Source organism: Oncorhynchus nerka, linkage group LG21 (genome assembly GCF_034236695.1).
Source record: "Oncorhynchus nerka isolate Pitt River linkage group LG21, Oner_Uvic_2.0, whole genome shotgun sequence".
NCBI lineage: Eukaryota > Metazoa > Chordata > Actinopteri > Salmoniformes > Salmonidae > Oncorhynchus > Oncorhynchus nerka.
Window position 1 is genome coordinate 28,449,535 of NC_088416.1, and position 22,505 is coordinate 28,472,039.

The 22,505-nt window shown below is 40.7% G+C and overlaps 1 protein-coding gene across 1 annotated transcript; it reads left to right on the forward strand.

Moving 5' to 3' along the window:
* Positions 1-744: 744 nt before the first annotated feature.
* Positions 745-22,167, forward strand: LOC115110373 (carbonic anhydrase-related protein 10-like). The gene is made up of 9 exons (XM_029635974.1): positions 745-1,158; positions 2,655-2,729; positions 8,731-8,876; positions 16,244-16,429; positions 17,184-17,279; positions 17,420-17,492; positions 19,673-19,827; positions 19,971-20,145; positions 21,266-22,167. Exons 1-9 carry the CDS (start codon positions 1,101-1,103, stop codon positions 21,286-21,288), a joined length of 987 nt encoding a protein of 328 aa, XP_029491834.1. The 5' UTR covers positions 745-1,100; the 3' UTR covers positions 21,289-22,167.
* Positions 22,168-22,505: the final 338 nt, after the last annotated feature.

Sequence of the window (22,505 nt, forward strand, 5' to 3'; positions counted from 1 at the left end):
GTTTTTGGTATCTTTAAGTTTGTTTTCAGTGAATTAAACTAAGCATATATAGCCTTGTTGATTTGATGATGTTTAAATGTTTAAATTGAAATAGTCCTGGAACAGCGGAGGCAGGGCTCCTGTTGTCTTTGTGCTGACTTGCTGTAACGCTGTGGTTCTAAATCAGTAGTTGTCTAGTAAACTGTTGAAAACATTAACACGCATTAACTATTTGTTACATGCAATATTTGCTCTGTGGACTTCACTGGACAGATGTTGCTCTCCGGTTTTGTGACGAAACTAACATATGTGTATTTGAATTTATTCCGCCACTGTGTGACTGTTGTCACTTCCTTATTGTATATCACGGTGGCGTATGAACGAATAGCTTATAAAGCAAATAACGCAATTATCACAACATAGGTTGTAATATGGCTTTTGTACTGCCTTGGCATCCTCAGTGATATTACCCATGCACCGCTACTGAGTGGTTGCAAAGTACATAAAAATAAGTAAGTAGTTGCAAAGTTGCTAATTAGCTCAATCGCAAAAGCTGTCTGTGATAAGACTTGACCATGTAACCTTTGGGTTGCTAGACTCACTCATCCACCACGACCAACCAACCACTCTCCTTTCGTTTTTGCTTTAAGTAACCTAGTATCTCATGTAAGCATACCAAACATACAGTATTATACTAATTTGATTGTCCCGTACTTACGTTTATTATGTTACGTCTAGTCCACGAGACCAGTCTGTCCATGGTGATGGTCTGCCGCACGCAGTGACAAGTTGAGTCCACTCAAAGATAGCCAGTCATGTAGCTTTAGTTTGTACTCGGTCTTCAAACACTTTCAGTGGCGAAGCGAACTACAGCATCGTGTCGTAATGATAGAATTTTTTTTTTTTTATGGATCACATTACGTGTTTTGAGCGGTCGTCGTTTTTGGCGCGCGTTCTTTTGACCTACCATTTTGGCAGAGCGCGCAACACTCTGAATGTGACACCTTGGATCGTTGACGGATTGGGGAAAATGCCTCGTCAAAGTTTGTCATCGTTAAGAATTCAAACTTTGCAATTAATATATTTAAGCTTTTGCTAAATTAATTTGGAATGAATGAAGAATGCATATCGTTTGGGAAATATTTTTGATTTTTCAAGCATATTTCATCTGCACATCAGGTAAGCCTTGAAGCCTGCGGTTATTAAATGGAATACATGAGATGAAGTGATGAACTTCAGGGCTTCAACAAACCCCAGAATATTGTGACACATTTAAATGTATTTGGATAAGGAAATACAGAATAGTCTTCTGTTGGTGATACGGTTCCTACTGTAAACAGTGCAATGTAGGGCACGGGTGTTGCAGCTGTCTACCAAGAATTGTTTCAGTGTAGGTTTAAGCATGACAAGTCTTTAAAGGTCACTAAAGCAAATATTTACTCCACTTGCGCGTGAGTTGGCAACACAATTACTGTAATCGTTGATTATCTAGCCGTTCTCTTGAATGTTAGTCATAGCCCATCTGCAAACCAGCACCCTAGAAACCTCCGGAATGATCCCTTTGCTGCCTGCCACCAATATAGCAAGAGAGAGGAAAACTGACAGGGGGCACGATCCTCTAATCCTGTGTGGTGCAGAGGCAGGTGCTCTACCACCTGTACCACAACAACTTGGCCTCAGGGCAATTCATAGGATTTGGGATTTGTTTCCCTCCGTTAAGTATGATATGTTATGAATGGAATAGCTGTTGTACAATATCATACGAATTGGAGGACGTGTAGAATCACATGTCTTACCCGGCCGTACAATATCATACAAATTGGATGATGAAATGTATAATGCATCTCGGAGGACAAATGGCGCTGCAGGTAGCCTAGTGGTTAGAGCGTTGGGCCCGTCACCGAAAGGTTGCTGGATCTAATCCCTGAGCTGACAAGATAAAAATCTGTCAGTCTGAACAAGGCAGTTAACCCACTGTTCTCCGGTATGCCGTCATTGTAAATAAGAATTTGTTCTTAACTGAATATCCTAGTTAAAAAAAGATAAGTATTAGATGTCTTGCTCTGATTACAGGCTGCTTGTTCTTCTGTTAGCATTTGTGGTAAGGACAAATGTTAGGGGAATTTACGTTGCAGATTAGTAGAATTAGGTTGAGGTTAGCTTAAATGCTACAGTTGTCCCCGACGCAATTATTTTTTCAGATTTTTCAGGGGGTGCTGAGGGTACTTCAGCACCCCCTGAAAAATCAAATAAAGCAACCAATTCAAATAAATCAAAATCAAATCACATTTTATTGGTCACATACACATGGTTAGTAGATGTTATTTTGAGTGTAGTGAAATGCTTGTGCACCCTACTTCCCTTGGTTATGGACCAACCTCTTTTAGTTTCTGTCTTAAGTAACCAGACCATTATTCTATTTGTACAGTAACGCAACACAACATATCCTATTAAATGGAGGTACCACTTGATCATTCCAAACCCTACGTCTCTTTAATGTGGTCAGGCTGACCACAAAAGCCAGGGCCTCAATTCAGTTTTTATCTCTAATCTCTCTCATTGTCTCTTTAAAGGTAATATTAGACTTAAGAAGTGAAAGTTAATAGTGTTCTAACAAGTGAGTTGGTGATCATTTTCAGCGACATGATAGTTTCTGTGTTTTTTTCCTACTGCAGCACAGCTAATTTCACCAAAGATTCATGACGGTTGGTGGGCGTACAAAGATGCTGTCCAAGGGAGCTTTGTTCCAGGTAATTATTTTCGATGTTGAACAAACACTGACATCACATGAACTCAAAGCCTTGGTGTCCACATGGCCCACTATTAAATAAGGAGATGGTCCTATCAGTTTTCCACATTGGTTCAATGTCATCACATGAACTCAAAGCCTTGGTGTCCACATGGCCCACTATTAAATAAGGAGATGGTACTATCAGTTTTCCACATTGGTTCAATGTCATTCTTTTTTGTTGAAATGATGTGGAAACAATGTTGATTCAACCAGCTTTTGTCCAGTGGGTTGTTTCGTAACAGAAAGCCAGACCAAACAGTCCTCTCTGTTTTGGGAAGGGAACATTTCTTGTTAATAACCAGGAGGGTACGCTTGTTACTAACGTTCTTGCTCTTGGGCAGTGTTATTGACATGTTGCTGGCTTCTTCCTCCGCTCTCTGTCTCTGCAGCAGGAGCTTCAGGTTCACTACTGTTCTGACTGCAGGTCTTATGAAATGTTTATCACAGCCCTCTCTCCATCTTCCTCCGCTCTCTGTCTCTACAGCAGGAGCTTCAGGTTCACTACTGTTCTGACTGCAGGTCTTATGAAATGTTTATCACAGCCCTCTCTCCATCTTCCTCCGCTCTCTGTCTCTACAGCAGGAGCTTCAGGTTCACTACTGTTCTGACTGCAGGTCTTACGAAATGTTTATCACAGCCCTCTCTCCATCTTCCTCCCTCCCTGTGTTTCTTTACTCCATAAGCAAGGGGAGCACAGACATACAAGTATACAGAAGAAGAATGGCAGCACATTGAATAGAATAGAGGTCTCAGACCTTTTCAACGAGGAAGGATGAATGACCAATATAACTGTGTAGTCAAGTGTAGTCTGGTAACATTTCAATAATACAACATTAAATATAATTATACATTCATACCATTTCTCATTTGGAAACGTTTGGAGAGCTCACAAACTGCGCAACACTTGTGATAAATAACTTTTGGTTTATTGAATTGCATTTTATTTCATTGCACTTACCAGTTTACTGCTCATTTTCTTTTGAATGCTGACATTTTGAAGTCAGAACTTTGTATATATATTTGTAAATATCAGCGTCATCTTTGAAACCCCAGCGCTGTGTAAAAAACTCCAACACTCATTTGCACCTCTACCTGCCTGCCTCCTGCTGAATATTTGTCCTTATGACTGCTAGAAGGAGACAGGTTACAGTTTCCACCCCAACCTGTCACTTCAAAAGCACTCAATGATCTCAGAGTCTCTGCATTTGAACTTTATGTTTATTTTGGTATAGCGTGATAACCAGAATTCAATATAATTCCAATGCAAGAACACCCAGAAATGTAGCTCCCTCACCGATGTCAACTGCCCCCTTTCGTCACTTTGTCCTGGAGCCGTGCCTGCTCTGGAAGACAACATAATGATGTTTGTTTCCAACATTAGTGCTGTTTTCCTAAAGAAGTTAAATCAGCTCTGTGTTTTGTTTCCTTTGCTTAGTATCGCGATACTGGTATCATCCCACCCCAATTGTCTATGTGTGCCTTAACGAAGGGAGCAAATTTGGATGAGCCAATGGGCTCATATAAGGATATGTGAAACCAGCAGAAACTGCTGCCTTGAGGGCCAGCACTGTCCTCAGCTGCTCCATGTGTAACTCTGTCATTGGATTACCTTAGTTTCAACCTCACTTCTCCTCTCCTTTAGGGCAGCAGGGCTAGGAGGAGAAATGCCTATTTATTAGCTGTGACAGATAAGCACAGCAGGTGACACAGAGGCCTTTGGAAGTCTTTTGTAGAAGGTTGTGGGATGCTCCCTGACCTTTAACCTTGTCTCCTGCTAGTGTATCAGTGTGTGGTATCAGGGGGGAGAGCCCTTTCAGCCTCTCGACCTAGCTGCAGGGGAAGCTTCCTGTCTATCACCACAGAGACCTTTACACAGGAGAGGAGACATCCACACACAGTCAACCGCAAATGACAGTGACTCTGTGTATGTGCCTGGTGTCATATGGGTGGAAGCCAAGTTGGTGGGATGTTTTTGCTATTGTACATTCATTTGCCTCAAGCCCTTTTTGATGAAAACGGGGAAACTCTACAGCTAGAATGTACATTTGGAGCCATCTAATTAAAGACTTTACTTTTTGAAATAGAAAGGAAATCGAATTGATCTAAACAGGCTCAAGAAGAGTGCAATTATGCCTTGGCCCATTAACTTTTTGATACAGATTTCAATTCAACTGAACCTTTTGTCAGAAACAAAGGCATCACATTCCTTCTGTATATTCTTACAGGAGCATAACTCTGTATTATTATTTGTATGTGCTGCAGTCTTGGAAAGTAGGTCACCAAGTTAGTGATCACAGCCAGCTATCTCTCTCTCTCTCTCTCTCTCTCTCTCACACACACACACACATACACAGACGCCCTTGCAAAGACTCTGAGGGGCAAAAAAAGAAGTGCGGAAGGAAGAAACAGAATCCCTCCCACGCAAAGGGTTATGAGGGAATTTAAATGGAATGGGAAGAGGCTAGAATAGAATTATGATTACTATGCGCTCAATAATCTTCTAATGGTATTAAAAGGCCATATTCACAGGACCCGCACTTTACATTTTCGCTCTCACTCAGAGCTATAATAATGTTAAGCCCCTCTTCTTCCTTTTCCCACCCACCGACTAATGTGATGAACATACATATGTTCTAGCATATTGCTGCTGTATTTCTACCTGCGGGTATGGCGGCCTGGAGGATGAGCGGAAAGGTTTGTTATTGGAGCAACACTAGCTACACCATTGTCTTCAAAGCTAAAACATTATGCGAAGGTGCTAGATTATGGCTGACATTTGAGACTTTTAACAACCAAATCATCTATAGGCGAGCCAGCCAAGTAATTTACAGCTGTGATAAAGGAAGATGCTCAAAGGAAAGGTCAGAAAAGCAGTGGCTTATTCCTCCTTGCCGTGTCAAAAGTAAGATTTGATTTGTTTGAGGGCTGAGCAGAATAACCTCCTACAGCAGATGGTGTTAAATCCTCTATGATGATAAGAGGGTCTAGACCAAGGTATATTATCCTGTCAAACCAGAAGCTTGTCAGTAACCAGGTTTACATTCAACCTTTTGAATCGGAAGAGTTGAAAATGTCATGGAAACCCATCTAACGTGTATTTTTTATCCAGTACATGGAAATTGAACCACAAAAGTTATTTTTTTTATGTGCATTACGTCATCACGCACAGACTTTTATCCTCAAACAAGTCCGTTACTTGATGGAAACATTTCTGGTAAGAAAATGTCTACGTTGTTTTTATGCAGATTTGAGAATATTCGCATGAAAATCTGTCACCAACTGGATGGAAACCTAGCTAGTTGTTGTACATTGTCAGGCTACCACGTTGGAATTGATATTGCTACCTGCCCACCAATACCCAAAACAGCTGCCTGCCTTTTAAATAAATTGCTCCATGGAATTACCCCTTGGCTTACAGCATGATTTTAAGCACTGTTTATTGAAGAACAGATCTCCCTTCATCATTACTCTCTGATTGTCTCACACTGCATAGCCTATAGTTTTCATGAGTCGGTTGTCTGAGTGTGAAAAGGTCTACCGTGTCCTAGTATTTGGCAGACAATATTGCAGTTGCAACACAAAGTTATTTGAACTAATTGTAGTTCCATCTGTAGTTCTCCCACGTCCCAAGACATCTCTGCTCTCTGATGTTAACTGCATGATGGATCATCAGCTATTCCTCCACTTTAATTATATCCACAGGACCTTAGGAAAGCATTACACTGGAGTCGGGAGTGTCTGCACAGTCCAGCAGGTTCAATAGATTTCAAACTGTCCCAATTTTGTCTTCTTTGTTTACGCTGCTTGGAAAATTGGAAATGTAATCCCTACGATCTGAGGGGAGGATTTCCCTGGTCATTTTGATATAAAATCAGGGTGAATTGTGATTGCTGTGAATTGGCCAGTCCTCAGTCCTAGTGGTCTCTCCAGACCCATTGACATTTATGTTCTCATTTTAGTTTGTTCTCTGTAACATTATGTTTATATCCTGACTATTTTGCTCTGGAAAAAAAACTCTAGACTTCAATTAGCTGCATATCCCAACACGTGTTGTGAAGTCTCCCTAGAGGTAGTTGTACTGTAGGGTCTGGTTTTCAGCTCTTGGCTGGGACGTACTGCATTGCACCTGCTGCATGCACCTGCTACCTGATCCAATAATATACCTGTACTGGAATAGAGATCATGAGCACTAGGCAGCATGGGGAAAGGGGGTGAGAGTTCACACGTGAGGGTTTAGACATACTTGTACTTTTCTAGCTGAGTTTTCTAATGGAAATTGTTGTCTTTCCTGCTCAGCCTCAGTAATGTCTAGGAGCACCTCTAAGCACCTTTCGCTGCTAAAACAATAATGTTAGTTTGAATCTGCCCTATGAAGCATCCTTAACAATGAATGCCTCATCTTTTCTTTAGATGTTTGTATCGCTCTTGCTCCACCAAACCAACAAGCAATGAAAGTGATTAACAATTTAATACAACAGTTAGAGTGCCATGAGTTGAGTGTAGTGCTCTCTTATATTTCCTTTGAGTATGGTTCTCAGTTTGACATATCCTCTCTTTCCTCCGACTGTTGTGCTCACCAAATGTCACTGAGTGGGATTACAACACAGTTACATCACTGTTTTAGGACACAAAGGCTTTTATATATGTCACATGACCAATTTTTTTGGCAAAAGTAACAATTGTTGCCAAAATACTGCCTTCGAAACTATCAACAACAGTGTACATTTTTCCCTGGATCAATTGTTAAAACAATGATAGTTTACTTAAAAATGCCTAGGCTTCATTTTTGTGATCATTTTAATAAACTCTTTTTTTAACACTATATTGAACCCTCTACACGTGCAGCTACAACTGGTAAACAATTAGTTGAGATTCAGAAATTCCAACATCATTCCAGATCCTCATCTACTGTATTTCATTATCATGCATTAAGAGTAGTTTGGCCAAGATCAGCTTGTAATATAGGTCACTGATCAGCTTAGGGTGGCTAATTCATTGCTTATTTGCTAGTTTAAGCTGATTCACTAGCAGATTCACTAGCTGATTCTTTAGCTGAATCTTAATTCTGAAATTGACTCCTAGTCATGATTTCCTCTTATTGTAGAAATATCTATAGGGGTTGTGGCGCTGATCTGATAGTCCTTAACCACCATTGGGCTTTGCCCAGAAGCCATGCCCCTTGCACAGGAATTAAGCAATGAATAGTACTGGTTGAATAGTACTGGTTGTCCCAGGAGTCTCCGTCCAGCAGTCCAGAGTATCAGCCTCTAATCCCTGTGCTAAGGGAGAGAGTGTAAAAGTCCTGAACCCTCATCTGTTTCACAGCTGGGCGGCCTTCTCCACTCAAGCCGACCCACGTGATGTAATCACAGCTGGGTGACGTCACGCGTGTCAGAAAGGAGTAGTGATGGCACTCTTGAGGCCTGCCACATCTGTCACAGCGGCCCTGCTCCTGTGCCACTGCCAGGCTCTGAGCCCTACTAAGAGGAGAGGATGGGTTCTCCCCAGTCCCTTCTGTCATGTGCAAGTAACGAGGGAGGGATAACTAAGATTATTTCAGCTGATCTTAAATCAGATTCTGGAAGCATTTAAACTGATTCTAATATAGAGGGATTCTATCTAAATCCATAGTAGTATCTACATACATACATACATAATCAACTTTGGCATTACTCACGTGCCCTTTTCTCAAAATAGCTTTTCCTAGTACTGTACAATCATAATATGGAATGTTGTACTGATGGCATACTCCATACTCTAACTGCTGCTGTTTCAGTTACAGTAAGGCAAGAACTTTAAAGGGTATCTCTTCGTTTCATTACTCAGTGTTTCCTCCTCAGTGGTTCCTGTCAAAGTTTTTATAGTCCAAGCGCTGTTTAAGAACTTACTCATCTCACACATCAACGCGATATTAGACATCCACATGATAAAGGAAATTGAACTGTGCTTGTTGTCCACAGTACCATCCTTCTGGGGGCTAGTGAATTCCGCCTGGAACCTGTGTGCCATGGGAAAGAGGCAGTCGCCGGTCAACGTCGAGACTAGTCACATGATCTTTGACCCCTTCCTCACCCCTCTACGTCTCAACACAGGCGGACGCAGCAAGGTAAGGAGATTGTGGAAAGCCTGATCTTGAACTCACTGATGACTCTTGAGCTTGTAGATCTGAAGGGCATCAGGTCTAAAACTTCAGGAGACGTTGATCATCTGCAGGCTATTATTGGATTCCAGTTGTGTGTGTTCATATTATATTTATAATGTGTAATGAGGACTAGTATGCTCAGCCATCATCAAAACAAGGTGTTCTGTTTACAGAATAAACATTTATAGTATGAAGTAACGTCAGATTTCTACTCAGAATTCTTTAGACTACACAGACAGGGTCAATTTTCTAAATGCCTCTAGCAACACCCCCGCTATCTAGCCCCATGGCTCTCCTTTAGTTGTACATCATGCTCTGCTTTCACAGTTGCCTTCTGAATCTCTTCCATCCCGATCCCATCAAATTACCCATATTGCAGATAGTATTTATTGTAGGATTTCACTAACATTATCAAAGGGTGTTGACAGGATGCCCCAAGCTCAAGCTGCAAGCTGGGGACAAGGGGGCATGACCATCATTCACCACAGGGCATAAAGTCCACTAGGGAATAGGGGAAATTACTAATCATGTAAAATGAGAACGACAACAGAATTACACTCAGTACTGTAGTTCAAATGGGGACAAATGAACTATTACCGAACCTATTTGATCCAATTACATTTGATTTATGTATCTTTTGGTTCTTTGCAGTGTTGTGTAAGAATGAAAATTGACTTACTGTAAGGTATGTATGTGGTGGCCATTTTTCAGAGGACAAAACCCTTTAATTAAGACAGTCCACCCCCCCCTCCCCAACATTTGATTCCCATGAATAGTACTCTCATTTTGTTAGAATCAGAAAACTACCACAAGGAGCCAGGGAGGATTGGCAAAGAACAGTACATGTAAGAGAGGGTTAAATTATCTTTGTAAGTCTTGTTTTATGATTAATGCAAGTGTGCATCTGCTGAGCGAGAGCGCAGAGAGCTGGGCCATCTGTGCTGGCGTGTGTCTGTGGGAGGACTGTGGGAGAGGGGATACATGAAGTTAGCCAGGATGTTTTTACATTCGCCACAGCTCGTCTACTCGATATTCCCAGATATATGTCCATCAACAGATGTCCATGTTTACTCTCCCAGTTAACTGCCTCTTTTCCTGCAGCTATTTATTGAGATGCATACACTTATTTTAGTTTTAAATATTGTCATGTGCCATTTACACACTACAATACAGCACCACACACAAACAAACTCAGCTCACACACAAATAGAACACATGTTATTCCTGATTAACATTGAGCTTGGATTTACAGCTTGATGAAAGGCGGTTGTTTGAAAAAGGTGTAAATGAATTTCCATCTCGTTATTAAGCACTTGGGATGTTAGACCTTGTGGAGGAGTCTCACTTTACCACAGAACACTTCAGATGGAGACGGATGCTCAGGTGGAGGGGATGCTGAGATGCCGAGGAACCTGTTTTGTAAAGGCATTTAACTGTTGGAGAGAAAGTGTGAAATAGACTTGTTGTGGTCAAAGATCAAAAACGATAAGATGCAGAGTTGCTGCACTCCAAAAACTACACTTTTACGGAAGTGTATTCGTTCCCTTCACTTGAATGTTAGGGAAATATTTTCAACTTGTATGCTCAGGCAGAGACTGAATAGCAATTTGCATTTTAGATACTTGATTAAGACAATTAATCCGAAGAAGCGATTTAGTGTGGCAATCTTTGTCATGAAAAAAGACAACATGAAACTGTGGTGATAAGCCTTTGCTTGATAAATGGTTCTGTTCACAGCATCTTTGAATCGACTTCAATGTGTTGACATTTAGTAATAATTTGGATGCTGCGACAGTCAATAGCAGGACATTAGTAATTTCCTATCTCACTTGCTCCCATGATGTCCACAAAGCCATACTCACTCACACACACTGTCACCCAATTCACTCATGAAGACGTAGTTTCTCATTAACTTACCCTAGTAAAGCTCAAACAGTTGCTCATAGAAAACATTTAGTAGGCAACAAGTTGGCATTTTGCAAAGCACGCATGAGGAAAACTGTCAGTCGGGAAATGTTGGTCCTTTGAAAATATTGGTGCAATTATACAGCATAACCTATTTCATGTAATGTAATCCAGGGCTAGAATATCCTTATTTTTTTGTTTATCCAGAAAACAGCTATTAACATGAGACAAGTTTGAGATAAGATAAAAGTGACCTTAGTTCCTTTCGAAGGTTGAAGTACTTCAATGTCCTCAGTCTGTCACAGCTTCAATTATGTTCAAATCCCACATGGAGTGTCACCACTTAAAGACATGCTCCTTTGGTGACTCATTCCTTCATTGCGGTGCCTTTTGGACCTTTTTGTATTCTACCAGTTTGACTTTCAGAAAAACATATTGGTCAAGCTTTTTTGGTGCATTTTCCAACCTGTTAGATGCATAATCCTAACAGGGTGGAAATTTGGAGCCTAAATTACCCATAGCTCTGTGAGTGAGCATTTAAATGTACAATAAAGTATATCATATCGTAATGGTGAACACTTGAACAGGATTAAATCAAATTATAATAAATACAATAATCATGGAAGAAAGTTATTGAGAGAGAATTTAACTAGGACTATAAAATAATGAACAAATATAAAAATATACAAAGGTACTGAGAATCCTTTTAACAAAGATGTTTAGGGGTTGTCTTGAGGTCCACACAACATTCAGACACCATGAAAAGGGAATTTAGAAAACACACTTTATTGTCAGCGATAGGTTTTAGCATATATTGTCTTTCATGTTGCAAAATGATGGTTAACCAGCCAAAGGGAGCTACTGGTGCGCTTCTCGTGCATGATTTTGTGAGGATTTCTGTGTACCTGTTTCGCGTGTTGTAAACTTACTGTGTTGGCGGAGCAAGTAACATGATGCCTTCCGTTATTTTATGGCTTATATTTCTCCTGGAAGTTGATGAATAACACCGGGGACATCTCTGTACCCCACACATACAATTATCTCCAAGGTCCCTCAGTCGAGCAGTGAATTTCAAACACAGATTCAACCACAAAGATCAGGGAGGTTTTCTTTGTCAATGATCAACACAAAACACTCTGTCAAAGTAGAAGAAAAATGTGTAACATTTGTAAAAAAAGAAAGAAAAAAAAGAAATCCTACAGTGTCTGTTGGAAATCAGAATGAACCAGGTTTTCCTTTAGGATTTTGCCTGTGCTTAGCTCCATTCCATTCATTTTTTATCCTGAAAAACTCCCCAGTCCTTAACGATTACAAGCATACCCATAATATGATGCAGCCATCACTATGCTTGAACATATGGAGAATGATACTCAGTAATGTGTTGTGTTAGATTTACCCCAAACATAACACTTTGTATTCAGGACAAAAAATTGCTTTGCGGTATTATTTTAGTGCCTTGTTGCAAACAGGATGCATGTTTTGGAATATTTGTATTCTGTACAGGCTTCCTTCTTTTCACTCTGTTAATTAGGTTAGTATTGTGGATTAACCTCTCTAGGGTATGTGGTAGCGTCCCACCTGGCCAACATCCAGTGAGAATGCAGAGCGCCAAATTCAAATACAGAAATACTCATTATAATAATTCAGGAAAGATACAACTATTTTACATAGGTTTAAAGATTAACTTCTTGTGTCAGATTTCTTGTGTCAGATTTTTAAAATGCTTTATGGCGAAAGCATACCTTACGATTATTTGAGAACATAGCCCAGCAGACAAATCATTACAAACAGTACCCAGCCAAGTAGAAGAGTTACACAAGTCAGAAATAGAGAGAAAATTAATCACTTACCTTTGATGATCTTCATATGGTTGCACTCAGAAGACATTCATGTATTCAATAAATGTTCCTTTTGTTCGATAAAGTCTCTTTATATCCAAAAACCTCCGTTTTGTTTGCGCGTTTTCTTCAGTAATCCACGCAATCACAACAGGCAGACAAAAAATCCAAATAGTATCCGTAAAGTTCGTAGAAACATTTCAAACGATGTTCATGATCAATCCTCGGATTGTTTTTAGCCTAAATAATCGATAATATTTCAACCAGACAATAATGTTGTCAATATAAAAGGTAAACAAGAAAGGCACTCTCTCGGTCGCGCGCATGAAAAAGCTCTGTGACATGGCAGGGTCCACTCATTCAGACTGCTCTTACTCCCTCGTTTTTCAGAATACAAGCCTGAAACCATTTCTAAAGATTGGTGACATCTAGTGGAAGGCATAGGAACTGCAATTTGAGTTCTAAGTCAATGGATACTGTAATGGCATTGAATAGAAAACTACAACAACAAAAACATTCCTACTTCCTGAATGGATTTTTCTCAGGTTTTCGCCTGCCAAATCAGTTCTGTTATACTCACAGACGCTATTTTAACAGTTTTGGAAACTTTAGAGTATTTTCTATCCAAATCTACCAATTATATGCATATCCTATCTTCTGGGCCTGAGTAGAAGGCAGTTTAATTTGGGCACGCTTTTTATCCAAAATTCCAAATGCTGCCCCCTACCCTAGAGAAGATAACTACAATGTTGTGGATCCATCCTTAGTTTTCTCTTATCACAGCGATTAAACTCTGTAACTGTTTTAAAGTCACCATTGGCCTCATGGTGAAATCCCTGAGCAGTTTCCTTCCTCTCCGGCAACTGAGTTAGGAAGGACTCTTGCATCATTGTAGAGACTGGGTAGATTGATACACCATCCAAAGTGTAATTAATTACTTCAGCATGCTCAATGGGGTATTCAATGTCTGCTTTTTTATTATTTTTTACCCATTTACCAATAGGTGCCCTTCTTCCTTGACAAAAAAAGGACAATTAAATCCATTTGAATCCCACTTAGTAACACAACAAAATGTGGAAAGTCAAGGGGTGTGAATACTTTCCTGAGCCTGAGGGACAGTCCACTGTACAGCAGAGGGGAATAGTTTAACCTAACCTGATACAAAACAAATTTCAAATTAAAATCAAATGTCCCCAAAATGTAAGCCCTCAATATTTGGACTCAATTCACTGAAGCAGAACAGCAATTAGTCCCAAGCCTTTTTAACTCAATGAAGCGTGGGGGGATTTTTGCTCATGGTAAGCAGCTTTTATGCTCTGTTTGGGAATGCTTAAAGTGGACAGCAAAATCGGTAAATCCCTCTCAACAGGAGTGTTGTGTCAGCTCCTCCTCTAGCATGACTTTATGTCCAAATACATACATCAAGGTAGCTAGAGCATTGTGTGCGTTGTCATAATCAATGATCATTGTGAATCTGAATAGAATTAAGGCTCATCTGCAGAATTTCTGCCTGTTAGGTAGGCCTAGTCTGTGGTGTCAATGAGACAGCACAGAATGGAGAACATTTGAAAGATGCTACTCTTAATAAATTGAAGTTATGTTAAGAGATTTTATTTGGTTTGATTGAGTGACCACGTGACCATACCCGGCCAGTATAAAAGCACTGATTTAGAGTATAGTCGGTTGCTACACAAGATGAATACAGTAACTGAAAAACTTTAAACATCTGCTGCTATAAAAAATGTAATATAACCTAAAAATCTGTCTGCAACTATTTAAATATATATATATATATATACAGTACCAGTCAAACATGTGGACACACTTACTCATTCAAGGTACTCATTCTGTACCTTAAATGCACTGTTAAGTGGGTACTCCTAAATGTTCTTATTATATCTTTGTCTATCAGATTTGAATGCACCACTGTTATCAGAAGGATTTTGAAGGCTGTTTGGTGAACCGTAGGTGGATTTAGTGAAAACATATTTTTATGACAAAGCAAGCCAGCTACATTATCACATCCCAAAGGGCCTCATCACATTTGTTTGCTTACTAGCCAGTAGAGATTATATCATCCCCAAAACAGAACCTACAACTCCGAACCCATATTGCCGTCTTCTCATGTACAAAGTATTGGCCCCAGTACCAGCTCTGTGCCAGCTCAGTGCCTGCTGAGTGCTTCTTTTGCCTAGTAATTAGAATAGGTGTCAGTGGAAGATTTGGTATAATACATAACACTGTTGAGGAATTGAATTAATTTTCAGCTCTCACCATTTTGCTCATTTGATTACATGCATTATGCACTAAGAGGGAGTAGACCGGGCCCCTGTTTAAAGGGCTATAAAAAAAAAAAAAACATGTCAAGTGAAATATATTGCTTTTCTTACTTCACTTAACCATCGGCAGTATTTGTTGTATATATTTTTCAGTATTCCTTTGTCTCTGAATAAATTAACTAAGTGGATCACCCTATGATGAATGACTCCATCAAGATCTACACGGGCATAACACTGAACTCCCTCCATTCACTTTTTCTCCTTACCTCCCTCTAATTTCATTATAAGTCCTGATGTTATCCTAGTTTTATATGAAAGAATGGAACAAAGTTTTGAAGGTCTTCCTTTACCTGTTGGACATTTCAATGTGTCACTTCAAACAACGTGAAAGTTTGTTTCTCAGTTTATTATTAATTTCACCTGCTTCCTTAATGATGATTTGGAAGATGATTTTCATTTAAAAAAAATGTAATCCACTTTTTAAAAACCTCATTTACTGCAGGCCAACAGCCAATCCCAAAGGATTATTCTGTGATTATGAGCCTGAAGAATATTATAATTTTACATTGCAGTAATGGGAAAGTGCTATTTCTTTTCCTACCCATAATGGAAATTATAAAGAATTACACTGAACAAAAAGAGATACTGTGGTGAGACCGTTCATCCACCGCCATCACCTCATGTTTCAGCATGATAATGCACAGCCCCATGTTGCAAGGATCTGTACACAAGTCCTGGAAGCTGAACATGTCCCAGTTCTTCCATGGCCTGCATACTCACCAGACATATCACCCATTGAGCATGTTTGGGATGCTCCGGATTGACGTGTACGACAGCGTGTTCCAGTTCCCGCCAATATCCAGCAACTTCACACAGTCATTGAAAAGGAGTGGGACAACATTTCACATGCCAGAATCAACAGCCTGATCAACTCTATGCGAAGGAGATGTGTCGTTCATGAGGCAAATGGTGGTCGTACCAGATACTGACTGGTTTTCTGATCCACAACCCTACCTATTTTTAAGGTATCTGTGACCAACAGATGCATATCTGTATTTGCAGTCATGTGAAATCCATAGATTAGGGCCTAATTATTTTTTATATATATTTAAATTGACTGATTTTCCTTATATGAACTGCAACTCAGTAAAATCTTAGAAATTGTTGCATGTTGCGTTTCTATTTTTGTTCAGTGTATTAAACGAGTTATCTCCATTTCCTCTTCTGTAGAGGTCTCTCAGGTGAGAAACTTGCCCCCTTCTCTTTTACCACACATCCACCACACCTCACTTGACTCCTCTCTGTGCAGATGGGAGGCACCATGTACAACACAGGGCGCCACGTGTCGCTGCGGCCAGACAAGGCTCACCTGGTGAACATCTCCGGTGGGCCTCTGGATTACAGTCACCGGCTGGAGGAGATCCGCCTGCACTTCGGTAGCGAGGACGGCCAGGGCTCGGAGCACCTGCTCAATGGACAGTCCTTCCCCGCAGAGGTGAGAGGGAACGAGCCAATGAGCCGAGAGGGATTATCTTTATCTTGGTTGTGTCTATAAACAATCCAATCCACTGAAAGTTGCTTTCATTAGACTAAGAGCTCAATTCAATCAAACTTGCATTACAGTTAAGGCTTCACTGCTTTACACAGCCCTACCAAGGCTGGTTTGTGTGGAAGATTTCCTCAAACAATGGATAATGATCAAATATGCTGGACTACCTCTATCACTCAGTCCACTAATCACATGTACAGGGCCTTTGAAGGGTGGGGTAGGAGAGCATCAGCAATCTGCACCCTAACAATGTAATTGAAGGCTGGATCGACAAGTGGCAGTGGGTTTTTAGTGGCAGTGGGTTTTTTCAGTGGAGGAGGGCGATATTATAATGACAAAGTAAAAGCAGTAGACTTATCGGGTACCAAACGGAGTTTGTCTGTCTCGATTTAAATTAGAGTTGGCAAACACTTTCCAGTCACTATTTTTAAGTGAGGAAGATATGTTGCCAAAAGTAAGCGGCTGCCCAGATAATTAGAACTGAATCCCGTTCTAAATTGGAACTCTACTGAGCAGACAAGTGTCAAAGTAAAACATTCCTGGATTTTATCTTCGAGTAAGGGTTGGATGGATAAGATTAGTTTAATCTGACATAATGCTTTCATGTGCAAGACAAATTCACATTTCTATCTCACATGGTCTAACACCAGGAAATGAAGGACTCACTGTTTGTTTTGTCTTTATCTCGCCTCACTTACAGGTGCAACTTATACACTACAACCAGGAACTCTATGCCAACTACAGTGAGGCAGCCAAGAGCCCCAATGGCGTAGCTATTGTGTCCATATTTATAAAGGTCAGTTTGTGCTTGATGCAGACAATCTCCTTCTCTGTGGTGTTCCATTGTAGTGACAGTGGTCTTTATATTCAGAATCCCATGGGACTGTGCTGCGGATGCTGAATATTTTATGTTCCTTTACATCTCATCCCTCTCAGATATCCGAGTCTCCAAATGTATTCCTGAATCGCATGCTGAACAGAGACACCATCACGAGAATAACATACAAACGTAAGCACCCTCAGGCATTTAAGATTTGTGGGTTTATGCACACACATTGTCAAATCTACAGTAGTCACAGATAGAATAGTAGTCAGTTCCATTTTTGGATCCGTCATAAAAAATTATATCTAGAAACAGAATTAATTTGGCTAATTGGAAGGTTGCCAGAGATGGACTTAATCAGAGATTGAGTGAAATTCATTCCAACTTCTGAATTAATCAGCTACATTACCAATGTGATCCTCCTGGTTCAATAGATAAGATGTGTAACAATAGAAACTGCCCCCAACCCTGAGAGATGCTTGAGTCATCTCCTGTTTCTAACCGACAGAAATAACTCTGTGGCACTTTCAGAATGTCGAAACATGGCATTCCTTTAAAGACAACAATTATGTAACATTGCTATAGTTAGTATTAACAGCTTCTACCCAAACTCTCTTTTCTTTCAGTTTTATGCTCTTTATTAAGTCTGGTTAATTTAATTTTCAGTCCTTTTTCATTAATTAAATTAAATTAAACGAATTACATTAAATACATCACTATTCATCCTTTTATTTGTATCCCATTACTATAATAATTGGATGTAAAACTGTATTACAAGTCCCAGCTGACTGGGGAGGTACTATCATTCGTCAAAACAGATGCAGACACCCAACCTTGACCTCTTATCCAACTACAGGCCCATCTCCAATCTCTTCCAATCAAAAATATTGGAAAGAGGGATTGCAAACCAGCTTCAATCCCATCCGTCTTTCAATTAACTGAACAAGTTTTTCCAGTGAGGTTTCCAGTCCTTGCACAGCCCCGAAACAGGTGAAAGTTACCAATAACCTACTGATGCCTGCAGAATCTGGATTACCTAGCCTCCCCACTTCTCTTAGATCTCAGTGCTCTTTTGACACTGCTGACCCCAACATCCTCCTGCGGCATCACAGAGAGCACACTGCAGTCTCTGGAACTGCTCTGAACTGGTTCTCCTCTTACCTCTCCAATAGGAAGTAATACATCCCGATTGGAGAGTCCAGATCGGTGGAGTCTACGGTCACATGCGGTGTCCCACAGGGGTCCGTTTTGCGTCCTATTCTGTTCCTAATCTACATGCTCCCTCTCAGCCAAATCCTCAGAATCTGTAACATCAACTTCCACTGCTGCGCTGACGATACCCAGGTATATATTTATATCAATCCGGACACCATCTCAGGCCTAGCAAAACTTGGCAGCTGCCTAGATGACATCAGGGCATGGATGAAAGAGAACTTCCTCCAGCTGAACAGCAGCAAGACTGAGGCTATGCTTATTGGGACACACAAGCAGGTCACCAGTGCTGGAAACATCTGCCCTACTAATGACGGTCAAGTCATCCATCTGTCCTCTGTCATCTCTAACCTGGAAGTTAAGTTTGATCCTTCTCTGTCCTTTGATGCCCATATAAAACATATCTGCAAAACATAATTTTTCCAAGAAACATTGCCCAGCCAGATGCAGAGAAACCCGTCCACGCCTTCATCTTCTCCCAGATCGACTATGGCAATGCTCTGTTCGGGGCCTTTCGACCAAATCACTTCAGAGGCTACAACTTCTCCAGAAGATTCCTGCCAGGACCAAGAAGTCAGCCCACATCACCCCCATCCTTGCTGAACTCCACTGGGTACCGGTCAACTATAAGATTGACTTTAAAATCCTCCTCCTAGTGTTTAAAGCCTCGAATGGATTGAGTCCCATCTACATCAACGATATCATTTATATCAATGAGCCACCTCGCACTCTCCACTCCAGCAACTCACCACTGCTTCAAGTCCCCAAGACACGTCTCCTTACTATGGGGGACCGAGCCTTCTGCTCCTTTGCCCCTCGCCTATGGAATACTCTCCCTGACCATTTGAGAGCAGCTCCATCAATCAGAGCTTTTAAAACGGGTCTTTAAACACATTTGTACAGACTGTCTTTCTTATAGACCTAATCTGGAAAGTCCTTTTAGCAACTACCCTACTATTGCTATTTCCTGCCTCGATTTTTATTGTAATTTTTATTTTATTATCATTACTTTTTTGCCTCAGCTTTGCGATAAACACTGTAATGAAAAGCGCTATACAAATGAAATGTGTTATTATTATTCTGTAATACAGTGTAGAAAGTGTTGAGGATGGTACAGTATGAATCTGATCACCTCTGTTTTGGTCCACCTCCAGATGACGCATTCTTACTCATGGGGCTCAACATAGCAGATCTATATCCAGACACTACACGTTTTATAACATACGAGGGCTCCATGACTATCCCGCCCTGCTTCGAGACAGCCACCTGGATCCTCATGAACAAACCTGTGTACGTCACGCAGATGCAGGTAACTCACCCTCGATCATGGACTCAATAATAACAGTAACTCATGTTTGCCAGAAGTTACTTGATAATTGGCCGTAATTTGAGACTGTAGATTCTTTACCATAAAACTTATCTGTCCAACTTTCTCTCACGCCGCCTCTTCAGATGCATTCTCTGCGACTGCTAAGTCAGAATGAGCCGTATAAGATATTCCTCAGTATGAGTGACAACACGCGGCCCGCCCAGCCTCTCCTGCAGCGCTGTATCCGCACCAACATCAACTTCAGCAAGCAGGGCAGGGACTGCCCCAACAACCGTGCCCTGAGGCCCCAGTATCGAGGTGTGTCTGAACGCATGTGTTTAGGATCTTTATTCAATCAACACGGTTACTTGAGACTTTCCGGTAAAATTCAGGTATTGGTAAAAACAGACTGTGAGAAAGAAGTTTGTCATTGTAATTTAAACTGCACATACTGTATTCTGAAACCGGTTTGTGTTTTTAGAAATTCAATATTTACACTCAGTGACCAGTTTATTAGGCACACCACCCCATTCACAAAAAATGGTTTGCTCCTACAGACAGTGGCATCGAGGTATTCAGTTGATGTTCGATTAAACATTAGAATGGGCAAAACCAGTGACCTAAGCGATGGTATGATCGTCGGTACCAGGTGCGTCGGTGCCAGTATCTCAGAAACATCCGGCCTCCTGGGCTTTTCACACATGATAGTGTCTAGGGTTTACTGAGAATGGTGCGACAAACAAAAAACATCCAGTCAGCTGCAGTCCTGTGGGCGAAAATGGCTTGTTGATGAGAGGTCGAAGGATAATGGCAAGAATCGTGCAGGCTAACAGGCTGGCCACAAATAAGTAAATAACATTGCAGTACAACAGTCATGTGCAGAAAGGCATTGCAGCAGACAACCACACCGGGTTCCACTCCGATCAGCTAAAAACAAGAAGAAATGGCTCCAGTGGGCACGTGATCACCAACACTGGACAATTGAGGAGTGGAAAAACATTGCCTGGTCCAACAAATCCCAGTTCCTGTTGTGTCATGCTGATGGCAGAGTCAGGCTTTGGCGTAAGCAGCATGAGTCCATGGCCCCATCCTGCCTGGTGTCAACGATACAGATTGGTGGCGGTGGTGTATGGCGTATGGTGTGGGGAAGGTTTTCCTGGCACACATTAGGTCCCTTGATACCAATTGAGTGACGTTTACATGCCTTGAGGAATTCAGGCTGTTCTGGAGGCAAAGGGGGGTCCGACCCGGTACCACATGGGTGTACCTAATAAACTATGTTTTCTCAGTCTTCTATAGTTCTGAGATGTCTATAGAGAAATGCCTCGTCCCTCAAAATGAATAGTTTCTTTGTAGGTTCTATGTCTCAAGCATTGCCTTTGTGTTTCCAGTTCAAGCAGTTCATGCTAACCTCCACATCTCTTTGTTCTCTTTCCAGTAAACCAGTGGCTTCTGAAGTAGGAAAAATATGAACATGCTGTACAACACAACAGGATGAAAACTAAATATTGGATCCTGATTCTCAAGACTTTATTTGAATGTGGAAATACTACATTATCAGAAGAGAGGCTGTTTTTTTAATATGTTGGAGATTGCAAAGTAAGACAAGGAAAGATTGAAACTTTTAAGGCTGCACAAATGTAATTCTTTTATAGAGCTTATGGAAATGGGCTGTATGGAAATTCAGCAGGCTCCGCCATTTACTGACCTCTGCAGTGGAGATAACGAGGACCTCTTTTATGACATCATCACCAACATCAGATTCACTTGAGCACCCAAAGATCCCAAAGGACCAACACTTCTTGAAATGAGCTAACTGTAATCACAGATACAACCATAACGTGTTTTGATACCAACAGCATTCCATCAGATCTAACAACAAGCTAAGAATCTGAATATGATAAGAGGGTGCTTCTGGTGATGAAAGCTTCTACATAACCATGTCACAAGCAAAAGGTGTACTGAATAAATGTCACAAATGCAGAAACATTTCCTGACCATGTGACCTAACCAGGAAAAACTCTGGACCCCAGAAAACACCAAGGCATGAGATGTTCCTGTTCAGGCCACATAGTCAGGAAACACTCCTAGCCATAGACTTGGTAGATCCAGTATTTTATACTGTATTTATTCAACTTTTCTAGCCATTTTGGGCCATTTGCCTTTTCTCTGTTTAATTGTTTACAATTTCATTCACTCTGTTTATTTAAATGATAGCAGCCCAATTAACATGTTTCAGAGAATTATCTAAGATAAAATAACACTTTACATAAGGCCTATATAGTATATGCTGTTTAAGAATTGTATATTGTCTAGCACTGAATAGAGCATGGGACGTGATTTGTCTGCAAATTCTTTAAGCAGTCACAAGGCATTCCTTATCAATTATTTATCCTCATTTTCGATTCAGAGCTGTGTATGGCGTTACAGGCAATGTGGGTTTGTGTGTGTGTGTGCGCGCATGTGTACATGACTGTATGTGTGTGTGTGTGCGTTCTCTCCTGAGCATTGTATTTCTCATTAAATAGGGTAAATCTCCTCGTTTTGTGGCAACGAAACAAATACAACAACAGGTCTAGAGTGAAATGCTTACTAACAATCTCTTTCCCACCGATGCAGAGTAAAACAAGAAGATAAAAACACAAGAGAAATAACACACAAGAATGAAGCTAAATACA

Excerpts from the sequence above, each read along its gene's own strand:
- LOC115110373 (XM_029635974.1), top strand. The coding sequence starts at position 1,101 with ATGCATATCGTTTGGGAAATATTTTTGATTTTTCAAGCATATTTCATC. Across the intron at positions 2,730-8,730 it reads CCAAGGGAGCTTTGTTCCAG|TACCATCCTTCTGGGGGCTA; the intron begins GTAATTATTTTC and ends TGTTGTCCACAG. Across the intron at positions 17,493-19,672 it reads CACGAGAATAACATACAAAC|ATGACGCATTCTTACTCATG; the intron begins GTAAGCACCCTC and ends GTCCACCTCCAG.